The 12,215-nt window shown below is 41.2% G+C and overlaps 1 protein-coding gene across 5 annotated transcripts in view; it reads right to left on the bottom strand.

The window, feature by feature from the left end:
• The window catches only part of VWA3B (von Willebrand factor A domain containing 3B), a 170,051-nt gene that overhangs the window by 41,010 nt on the left and 116,826 nt on the right, over positions 1 to 12,215 (bottom strand). For all 5 annotated transcript variants that reach the window (XR_003513264.1, XM_027554634.1, XM_027554636.1 and 2 more), the window contains 2 exons: positions 8,678 to 8,728; positions 1,700 to 1,904 (listed from right to left, as the gene is read on the bottom strand). Coding sequence is in view for 4 of the 5 variants with exons in the window: in XM_027554634.1 (XP_027410435.1) it covers positions 1,700 to 1,904; positions 8,678 to 8,728 (256 nt within the window). In the remaining variant the exon portion in view is untranslated. The remainder of the gene's footprint in view (positions 1 to 1,699; positions 1,905 to 8,677; positions 8,729 to 12,215) is intronic.

Below are 12,215 nucleotides of genomic sequence, written 5' to 3'. Positions count from 1 at the left end.
GAGCCTGGTGGGCTACAGTCCATGGGGTCGCAAAGAGTCGGACATGACTGAGCAACTTCACTTTCTTCTTTCTTTCCTGCACTGTCAGTGGGAATGTAAATTGATATAGCCACTATGGAAGAAGGTATGGAGATTTCTTAAAAAACTAGGAATAAAACCACATGACCCAGAAATCCCACTCCTAGGCATATACCCTGAGGAAACCAAAATTGAAAGACACATGTATCCCATTGTTCATTGCAGCACTATTTACACTATTTACAACAGATGAATGGATAAATAAGTTGTGGTACCTATACACAATGGAATATTACTCAGCCATAAAAAGGAATGCCTTTGAGTCAGTTCTTCATTAGAAGAATCCACCTCATTGGTGGATGAACCTAGAACCTATTATAGTGAAGTCAGAAAGAGAAAGATAAATATTGTATTCTAATGGATATATACAGAATCTAGAAAAATGGAACTGAAGAATTTATTCACAGGGCAGCAATGGAGAAACAGACAGAGAGAATAGACTTGTGGACATGGGGAGAGGGGAGGAGAGGGTGAGATATAACATGGAAACTTACATTACCATATGTAAAATAGATGGCCAAGGGGAATTTGCTGTATGGCTCAGGAAACTCAGACAGGGGCTCTGTGTCAACCTGGAGGGGTAGGATGGGGAGGGAGATGGGAGAGGGCTTCAGGAGGGAGGGGATATACGTATGCTGCTGCTGCTGCTAAGTCGCTTTAGTCGTGTCCGACTCTGTGCGACCCCGTAGATGGCAGCCCACCAGGCTCCCCCGTCCCTGGGATTCTCCAGGCAAGAACACTGGAGTGGGTTGCCATTTCTTTCTCCAATGCATGAAAGCGAAAAGTGAAAGTGAAGTTGCTCAGTCGTGTCCGACTCCTAGCGACCCCATGGACCGCAGCCCACCAGGCTCCTCCGTCCATGGGATTTTCCAGGCAAGAGTACTGGAGTGGGGTGCCATTGCCTTCTCCAATTACTGAAGTCCAAGCACCCTAGAGCCCATTCTCTGCAGCAAGAGAAGCCACTGCAATGAGAAGTCCATGCACTGCAACAAAGAGTAGCCCCCACTTGCCGCAAACAGAGAAAGCCCACATGTAGCAACAGAGACTGAGTGCAACCAAAAAAAATAAAATAAAATAAAGAAGTAAATGATCCAAAGTGGTAATAAATATTAAGGCTGCTAGATAATAAATTTTCTTTTTAGAAGGTCTGTTTTACTAGTAACAATAATTGCTAATACTTATGGAAGACTTTCAATACTAACTACTTTAAATGTTCATTTTCTCATAACAAGCCTATTAATACTCTTATCTTACAGATTTAAAAAAAAAATGTACGGTTTAGAGAGAGTCACTGACCAAGATCACATGGGGATTAGGTGGCAGATCTGAGACTAGATGCTGGTCTGGCTCATATCAAAGTCCAGGCTTTTAATCACTCTGTGATACTTCTGCTTAGTTTTATTTTCCAGTTAAAACATGTATTGTTTAAAAAATAAGGTCAGAGTAAAATCAAATGCCATTTCCTTTCTACTGAAAGAGGTGCTGAGACCTTCAGTGGGTTGGCTGTAAGTCTTAGAAATCAGTGTGTTGAGAAGTGGAGGAGAGGGATGGCCAACACAGAGATGTCAAGGGCTCGGACCAGAGGGGAGGGAGCAAACACAGACCCCACCACGGTACGCACCTCTTCGAGTGCTTTGCTTACATAATTCTCCTTCTTGACAGCCTCTTGGAGCTCCATGGCCTGCTGCACGTACATTTTCCCAGCTAGGATTTCATTCTCCAGCATGGAGAGCTCCTTCAACGAAATGGGCCAATTCAACCTTTCTAATGCCTCGTTCAAAGCTGCCTTGTTTTCTAAGTACCGCATTGGTTTGTTTGCATCTAACCTAGAGAAGGGAGAAGAAAGAGAAAAGTAATGTGATCATAACAGAAAACATATGGAAAGATGGTTTTTCAGTCAACCCTCCCCTGAGAAACATCTGTCGGAGCAGATGTCAGGTGTTGACAGAATTGCAGCCACGCCTTCTTGTCCACTGGGGCTTTGGTAGTTTGCACAAGTTAAAAATAATCATCTCTGAGTCATGGAAGGCCCTTTTACCCATTATTTAATTTGATGGTCTGATTTTATAGAAGTTTGTTACACGAGTTGTTTTTTTTTTTTTCCAACAATTTTTTTTCAGCATGTTTGGAACCCATTCCTTTCTTCTTAGGTCTAACGTTTGGCAGAAGCAAAAGCAAGTTTCAAAGAGATTTCACACAGCTATGTCTAGCAGTGACTCTGGAAAACAAGCAAACACTAAACCCAAATATTTGTCTCAGTGCAATAATTCTTCTAATAGCTCATTTTAGCTACCTTTATCTCCTGTCCTCTTGTAAGCCTAAATAGGCCTATATTTTCCGGTTTCACTGATTTGGTTCACAAAGAACAGAAGCCAAACTTTCTATCAGCTGATGAACAGGCTGCATGATTCCAGGGAAAGCCAGTGGGGTGTGGAGGGCCCAAGTTCTAAATTCTATTTCTAGTCCCAGCTACTTCTGAGTCAGATATTCATGGAAGGAGGTACAGAGAGGGCGATGGATAGATTGAGTGAGGGAGATATGGGGAGAAGAACATTTCATAATTATCATTCTCTTATTGCTGAAGGTGTCACGTCTTTTTATTTTTTTAAGTGTGTGTTGTGTGTGTTGGAAGAGCACACTGTAAACCCAGCACAATCACAGGACTCAATTCACAGATAAACTTGTCTCCAGAAGACAGCAAAAATCCTTATTAAAAATATAAATGGGAGTGATGTCAGGAAAATAGTAAAATGAGAAACCCCAGACCTCATTCCCCCACAGAAATGCCGACAATAATATGTGGCCAAACTGCCTTTGTGAGAATTCCAAGAAGCCAGTTAAAAGGTACCAGCTCGGAGAAGGAAATGGCAACCCACTCCAGTATTCTTGCCTGGAAAAGTCCATGGACAGAGGAGCCTGGCAGGCTGCAGTCCATGGGGTTACATGACTGAGCATGTGTGCATGAGGGTGGAGGGTCATGGGTTGGTGGCAATAAACTGGTAGAACTAAAAAAAAAAAAAAAGGTACCAGCTCTCCAGGTGTTCAAAGCCAAGAAGAATGGGCACTGAAGTGTGTATTTGGAACATTTGTTGCACTTTGCCTGGCCTAGCCCCTCCCCTTTCTTGGCACGTGGGGAGCAACTCAGAGGAAATCAAATCCTGGCTTCTCCGAAAGAGAAGAGTGGAACATGTATGCAACATTTTCGCCTTCTGTGGGGCTGCTTGAGACACTAGCTTTTGTCTCACTTGACTCAGAGTGCCAATAAAAATGGCAGCATACTTTGCATGCCAGGTTACTGGCAGCTGAGAGCAAAGGCAAGTTTCATGGCTGGTTACAGCACCAGAGAGACTGCAGTACCCAAAGAAAGACACCAGGGGGAGGAAAAGACTACCCGCTCCTGAGAAAAGACAGGGGCAAATCTCTTTGACTGGGAAATTACACACACACACACACACACACACACACCACACCACCACCACCACCACCATTCCTAGAGAAGAAATACCCTCAGAAAAGTTGTGAGAGGTTCCCAGAATCTCTAGTCAGAATGACTGGTGAAGGTCTTCCCCTATAAGAAGTCATCTCTAAAGACTGGGACAAGTGTCTGCCTTTCCAAATGTCCAGATCTTGCCTAAAAGTACTAAGGAATAAAGAGAAATAGAGAAGAGTGGCCAAAGGAGCAAAATAAATCTCCAGAAATCTACACTAAAGAAAAGAGCTATGAATTACCGGACAGAGAACTGAAAATAACTGTCTTAAAAATGCTCATTGAGCTCAAAGAGAATACAGACAACTAAATGGAATCAGGAAAATGATGGATGAACATACTAAGAATATCAACAAAGACACAGAAACCATAAAAAGAACCAAACTGAAATTCTGTATCTGAGGAATACAATAACTGAAAAATTCACTGAGTGAGTGAGTGAGTGAAGTCGCTCAGTCGTGTCTGACTCTTTGCGACCCCGTGGACTATAGCCCACCAGGCTCTTCCGCCTATGGGATTCTCCAGGCAAGACTACTGGAGTGGGTTGCCATTCCCTTCTCCAGGGGATTTTCCCAACCCAGGGATCAAACCCAGGTCTCCTGCATTGTAGGCAGACGCTTTAACCTCTGAGCCACCAGGGAAACCCAAAAAATTCACTAGAGAGCTTCAAAAGGTGACTTCGTAAATCAGAAAAAAAAAATCAGAAAATTATGACTATTTTAAGTCATAAATTGTTACAAGAGACAAAGAAGGACATTCAGCTCAGTTCAGTTGCTTAGTCATGTCTGACTCTGTGACCTATGGACTGCAGCACACCAGGCCTCCCTGTCCATCACCAACTCATGGAGCCTACTCAAACTTATGTCCATCAAGTTGGTGATGCCATCCAACCATCTCATCCTCTGTTGTCCCTTTCTCCTCCCACCCTCAATCTTTCCCAGCATCAGGGTCTTTTCCAATGAGTCAGTTCTTCCCATCAGGTAGCCAAAGTATTGGAGTTTCAGCTTCAGCATCAGTCCTTCCAATGAATATTTAGGACTGATTTCCTTTAGGATGGACTGGTTGGATCTCCTTGCAGTCCAAGGGACCCTCAGGAGTCTTCTCCAACACCACAGTTCAAAAGCATCAGTTCTTTGGCACTCAACTTTCTTTATGGTCCAACTCTCACGTCCATACATGAGTACCGGAAAAACCATAGCTTTGACTAGACAGACCTTTGTAGGCAAAGTAATGTCTGCTTTTTAATATGCTCTCTAGGTTGATCATAGCTTTTCTTCCAAGGAGCAAGCGTCTTTTAATTTCACGGCTGCAGTCACCATCTACAGTGATTTTGGAGCCCCCAAAATAAAGTCTCTCACTGTTTCTACTGTTTCCTCATCTATTTGCCATGAAGTGATGGGACCAGATGCCATGATCTTAGTTTTCTGAATGTTGAGTTTTAAGCCACCTTTTCCACTCTCTTCTTTCACTTTCATGAAGAGGCTCTTTAGTTTTCTTCACTTTCTGACATAAGCATGGTGTCATCTGTGTATCTGAGGTTATTGGTATTTCTCCTAGCCATCTTGATTTCAACTTGTGCTTCATTTAGCCTGGCATTTCTCATGATGTACTCTGCATATAAGTTAAATAAGCAGGGTGACAATATACAGCTTTGACGTACTCCTTTCCTGATTTGGAACCAGTCTGTTGTTCCATGTCCAGTTCTAACTGTTGCTTCTTGACCTGCATACAGATTTTTCAGGAGGCAGGTCAGGAGGTCTGGTATTCCCATCTCTTTAAAAATTTTCCACACTTTGTTGTGATCCACACAGTCAAAGGTTTTGGCGTAGTCAATAAAGCAGAAATAGATGTTTTTCTGGAACTCTCTCTCTTTTTCGATGATCCAATGGATGTTGACAATTTGATCTCTGGTTCCTCTACCTTTTCCAAATACAGCTTGAACATCTGGAAGTTCATGGTTCACTACTGTTGAAGGCTGGATTGGAGAATTTTGAGCATTACTTTACTAGTGTGTGAGATGAGTGCAATTGTGTGGTAGTTTGAGCATTCTTTGGCATTGCCTTTGAGACTGGAGTGAAAACTAACCTTTTCCAGTCCTGTGGCCACTGCTGAATTTTCCAAATTTGCTGGCATATTGAGTGCATCACTTTCACAGTATCATCTTTTAGGATTTGAAGTAGCTCAACTGGAATTTCATCACCTCCACTGGCTTTGTTCATAGTGATACTTCCTAAGGCCCACTTGAGTTCGCATATAAGAAGGACATTATATAATGGTAAAAAGGGTCCATCCACAAGGAAGATATGACAGTTATAAATATGCACCTAACTTCACAGCTCCCAAATATAGAAGCAAACATTAATAGAATTGAAGGGAGAAAATGAAACATGATAAGAGAAGATTTCAATTTCCATTTTCAATAATGGATACAATCACCAAACAGAAGACTAATGAAGAAACAGAGGACTTGAAAAACATAATAGATTAATTAGACCAGACATACACAGAACACACTACCAACCAATAGCAGAATACATATGCTTCCTAAGCACATGGAACATTCTCTTCAGGATAAACCACATGTAAAAGCACAAGTCTTAAAAGTTTTAAGATTAAATCATATAAAATATATTCTCCAATCACAGTGAAATAAAACTAGAAATCAAATATGTGTAAATTAAACAAGATGCTCTTAAACAACCAATGGGCCAAAGAAAAAATCATAAGGGAGACTGTAAAATATCTTGAGCTATTTTAAAATAACAATATAACATACTAAAATGTCTAAGACATAGCAAAAGCAGTCCTAAGAGGGAAATCTACAGTGCTAAAGACTTATATTAAAAAAGAGAAAATACTCAAATCAACAACCTAACTTTACACTTCAAGGAAGTGGGAAAATGAAGAATAAACTCAAAGTTAGCAGAAGGAAAGAAATAATAAAGATGAGAGCAGAAATAAGTGAAATATAACAGTAGAAAAAAATCTATGAAACTAAGAGTTAGTTTTTGGAAAGAGCAGCAAAAATGACAAATGCTTATTAGCTAGATGAAGAAGAAAAAAGAGAAAAGTCTAATAACTAGAATCAGAAAGGAAAGAATGAACATTACAACTGTTATCAGAGAAATAAGAAGGATATTTTATAAAAGGCTACCACGATCCATTATACACCAACAAAGTGGATAACATAGAAGAAATGGAAATTTCTATAAAAATATAACCAAGACTGAATCAGAAAGAAATAAAAAATCTGAACAGACTTGTAACTAGTAAGGAGATTGAATCAGCAAACAAATAATTTCCAACAAATATGAGCCCAGTACTATATGGCTTCCATGGAGAGAACTACCAAACATTTAAATAAGAATTAACACCAATCCTCCTCAAATAATTCCAAATATTGAAGAGGAGGGAACGTTTTGAAACTCATTCTATGATGCCAGTATTACCCTGATACCAAAGCCAGACAAAGATACTACGAGATGGAAAACTACAGCCCAATATTGCTTTTGAACACTGATTCAATACTAGCAAACAAAATTCAACAACACATTAAAAGAATGAGACACTGAAGAATGAGACTTATTCCTAGAATGCAATATGTAAAAATCAGTCAATATAATAAATCACAGTAACAAAATGAAGGAAAAAATTATCATCTCAATGGATACAGCAAAATCACGATGAATTCAACACTCATGATTAAAAATGAAAACACTCAACAAACTAGGATTATGAGGAGACTACCTCCATATGGGGCTTCCCCAGTGGCTCAGAGGTAAACAATCCACCTTCAATGCAGGAGACACAGGTTCAGTCCCTGGGTTGGGAAGACCCCCTGGAGAAGGACATGGCAACCCACTCTAGTATACTTGCCAGGAAAATCCTGTGGACAGAGGAACCTAGCAGGCTAAGGTCCATGGGATTGCAGAGAGTCGGACATGACTGAAGCAACTGAGCACAAGCACTGTAATATAGTAACGGTGTCATAACTTACTCAAAATCATGCTTTAGACGGTAAGGAGGGAAGTGATGTCATGAAAGACAGTGGAGTAGAAAAATCAAGGAATTGGTCTTTTCACCAAAACAACTACTTGATAGAATTAACTGTTTTGGAACTCAAGAATGTAGTTAAATACTTACATAGCATTCAGAAGAACGCCTGATGGAGAGAGAGGCTGACATGTAGGGAAATCTCTGTCAGGTCACTGGCTGACCACAGGGATAACAAAACAATACTTCAATGAACACACATGATAAAGAATACAGTCTTTGCAAAATAGGTGGAAAGACATTAAACAGACAACTGCAGCCTTCATCAAGCAACAGTAGCAATTTCTGGGGAGGGTAGAGAATCTGATTTCCTGAGTTACTGTTACAGTGTCCAAAATGTTCAGTTTTCAACAAAAAATTACAAAGAATAACAAGAAACATGTATGCATACAGCCCATTCACAGGGGGAGAAAAGCAACAGACACATAAAGTTCAGACACTGGATTTGGCAGACAAAGACTTAAAATAACTTTCTTAAAAGCCAATCCTCAAATTCACACTGAACTTCAAGGGGCCACAAATAACCAGAACACTTTTGAAACAGAAGAACAAAATTGGGAGACTTTCAAAACTCACTATAGCCCGCTAGGCTTTTCTGTCCGTGGAATTCTACAGGCAAAAATACTGCACTGGGTTGCCATTCTCCAGGGGATCTTCCCAACCCGGGGATGGAACCCAGGTCTCTTGCACTGCAGGCAGATTCTTTACCATGTGAGCCATCAGGGAAGCCCAGAAAGCAGACTGGTAGTTACTAAAGTGGGAGAGAGGAATGGGAAGGAGTACTTAGCAGGTACAAGGTATTTTCTGAGATGATAGAGAAGTTTTGAAAGTAAAGGAACATGTGGCTTGCACAACATTAAAAAAATTTTTTTTATTGGAGTATAGTTACTTTAGAATGTTGTTATTTTCTGCCGTACAGCAAAGTGAACTAACTGTGAATAACTTAAGTATTACCGAGTAGCACATTTAAAAACAGTCAAAAGAAACTGTTAACTGTAGGTTATATGAATTTCACCAAAATTAAAAAGCAATTTTAAAGATGAAAAGGAACTGGCTTACTTTTTTTTTTCCTCTGGAGATAATGCTCGCCAAACAATTTTATTCAAGCGCCTGTTTAAAAAAAAAAGTCAACAATAATTATTTAATAGCAATACTTTACTCCAGAAGGAAAGGCTGACCCCAGGCAGGGAAAGCCCAAGCCACGCACCCCCGCAGGACCGCACCATCGCCACTTGCTTGGAGACTGGATGTGAGGGTCTCCCTCCCTTGGCATGACTGCAGAAGCTTTATGATTCTGTGGCAACCATGCTAAATGTGAAAGGAGGGCATAGTTCTCAGCTCCATTAGGTAAAACCCAGGCTGAGAAAAGGCAGCAAACAAACTGGTCCTCATTACCTCTGCATGAAGATATTTTTAAACATCTGATTTTCATCTTAAGGAAAAATACAAGTGTGCCCTTAGCCTGCCTCCTGTAGACATTTTTCTGTCTGGATTTGCAGAACAAAAAAGGGTTAATAGGGTCATAAATAAGAGAACTGGGATACACTTTAGAGATCAACCAGCCTGACCTCCTCGTTTTCCAAATGTGGCAGCTGAAGGGGCAGAATGATGAAGTGCCTTGCTCATCCAGCATGGAAAGTTGGGGCTGAGACTAAGCTCACTGAACATGTTTGCAGAAAGATTCTGGAAAGGAGGAAGTTGGAGCCAGTGCTTTCAGTTGGGTAGTTATAGCTCCTTTTCTTGTTACTCATCAGTGGTGCTCCAGGAGCACCAAGCACAGAACACTGGCTCAATGGGCTGTGAGCTGTGTCCATGAAAAGAAAAGTCTCAATAAGATGGAGTGGGAGAATACTGCCACTCCCCAGGAGGCACGCTCCTAATCCTTGGGCCCAGTGTCCGTGGCACAGGGCTCTGGGAGCATACTTTGGGTGGTGTTATCTTGCCCTGATCATCCATCATGAGCTTGGGGAGGTCATGGAAAGGGGGTCTAGTGTGGTGGTAAAGAGCACAGACTCTGGAGCCACTGGGCCCAAAGCTCAGTGTTCCCCTCTTATTATCCAGTAGACTTTGGGCCAGTAGCCAACTTTTCTGTAGAATGCGGATAATAACAGTACCTCCCAACCAGTGTTGCAGTGCAGATTTAACAAGCAAGTGTATGCATCGTACATAGAACTGTGTCTGACACAGGTAAACGCTCTGTAAGTGATAGAAAGTGTCAGGAAGCAGGAAACAAGCCAGCTCTGCCCCTGTCTCCTTTGATAGTTTTGGTTCTTTGTGGCCTCTTTAGAAGGGCTTCCCTGGTGGCTCAGACGGTAAAGAACCTTCCTGCAATGCAGGAGACCAGTTTTGATCCCTGGGTCAGGAAGATCCCAGTCGGAAATGACAACCCACTTAGGTATTCTTGCCTGGAAAATTCCAAGGACAGGGGAGCCTGGTGGGCTATAGTCCATGGGGTCACAAGAAACTGGCTTTCTTTAAAAAAATTTTATTTATTTATTTATTTTGGCTGCCCTGGGTCTTAGTTGCGGCACGCAGGGCTTCCCTGGTGGCTCAGGCAGTAAAGAATTCTTCTGCAATGAGGGAGACCTGGGTTGCAATGAAGATTTGATCCCTGAGTTGGGAAGATCCCCTGGAGAAGGAAATGGCAACCCACTCCAGCCAGTATTCTTGCCTGGAGAATTCCCATGGACAGAGGAGCCTGGCAGGCTACAGTCCATGGGGTTGCAAAGAGTCAGACACAATTAAGCAACTAACACACAATAGGATCTTTAATCTTCATTGTGGCATGCAGGATTTTTTTGGTTGTGGACTGTGGGATCTAGTTCCCTGAGGGATCGAACCTGGGCTGCCTGCATTGGGAGTGTGGAGTCTTAGCCACTGGACCATCAGGGAAGTCCCAATTTTCTTTAATCATGTGGTTGATTAAAGAGGGCTTCTAAAACCTGTGTGCATTTATGGAAAATAAAAAACTATTTAAAAATATTTTAAAATTTAAACCTTGAAAGTGGAGGCAATGGAAGAGAGAGGCTGGGAATGTAGACAAGGGCTTGGCAGACTCTGGTCTGGGTTCAAATCTCAGAGGCTCTGCTTTACTGCTGTGTGCTCCTATTACATAACTTAAAAAATATTCATTTATTTGGCTGTGTCAGGTTTTAGTTGCAGCACTTGGACTCTCTAGCTGTGGCATGCAAGGCTCAGTAGTTGTGGCACTCAGGCTTAGTTAGTTACTCCATGGCATGTGGGATCTTAGTTCCCCAACCAGGGATCGAACCTGCAACCCCTGCAGTGCAAGGCAGATTCATAACCACTGGACCACCAGGGAAACCCCTGTTATGCAACTTTTGAAAACTGCTTTCTTACCAATAAAACAAGGATAACACCACTTACTCCTGGCATTGAGGGGATTAAATGGGCAGTATGTATAAAGTGATCAGAAATAACTAAGGCTCATTCCTTCCAGGTTCTAAAGAAGAGGGAGACTTAGAAATTCAGGAATGGTTGGTGAATGTGGGTCCAATTAGCTATGACATGTCTCTAATTTTATTTTTAAAATGAAAAAAAAAATGCTTACCACAGTGCCTGTCACGTACTAAGTGCTCAAAGGTTAGTGTTTTTATTTATTATTATTATTATTTTGGCCATGCTGCATGCAGGTGGGATTTTAGTCCCCCACCAGGCATTGAGCCCACACTCCCTGCATTGGAAGTGAGAAGTCCTAACCACTTGACTGCCAGGGAAGTCCCCCGTCTCTAATTTTAATTTGTTTCTTCAGAAGATATTTTCGTAAGAGGGTATGTATTTCATATCCCCTATTATTCCTCCATTTGCCATCTTCACTGAACTATTTCAAAGCACACAGCAAAAGCAAGCAGGCATGAATTGAGGGTCGTGGAGAGTATATGAATCCTGGCTCCACTAGTGTGGAAGGCAGCCGCAGGAACGCCTTTAAAAGTGTGGGATGAGAGCCATCCGGGATACTGGGGTTTGATAAACCACAATCTTCCTCTGTTTTTAGGAGAACCAAACTTGACTTCAGGTTCACCATGAACATAGCTACATAAAAATCACCCAAGAATCTAGCCAGCACTGATATCCTCAGAGCTTATGTGCAGATACACAAAGTCAAAACTGCTCCTGCAATTCTTAAAATACTGAAACACAAGGGAATTAGGTGTGACCAAAATAGCTAGAGTGTCACTACTTTGACCAAAGGACTGTGAGCTTCCAACTTACTTGGTCATCCCCAACCATACAGACTTAAGAGTTATATCTGGCTTACCTGTGGTGGGAAACTCCTTAGAAATGTTTTATTGGGGATGAGATGGGGATAAATCAAGTTTCACTAATTATTTTTCATAGTCTGCATAGCTTTAGAAAGATGGAGCAAGATGGAAAAGGGAACTGACATTTATACCAGCAAACAAATACTATTAAACACAAAAGATCAGAAGCTTTGTTCTATACAATATGAATGTTAATATTATTAAAAACAATATTAAATAATTCATTTAAAATAAACATCAAATTAATGATACCAAATAATATACATTCAATCAATATTAATCATATTAAAGTTAATGCTAATAATCATATTTAA

This window comes from Bos indicus x Bos taurus, chromosome 11, assembly GCF_003369695.1.
Source record: "Bos indicus x Bos taurus breed Angus x Brahman F1 hybrid chromosome 11, Bos_hybrid_MaternalHap_v2.0, whole genome shotgun sequence".
NCBI lineage: Eukaryota > Metazoa > Chordata > Mammalia > Artiodactyla > Bovidae > Bos > Bos indicus x Bos taurus.
This window is presented reverse-complemented; position numbering and strand designations above follow the sequence as displayed.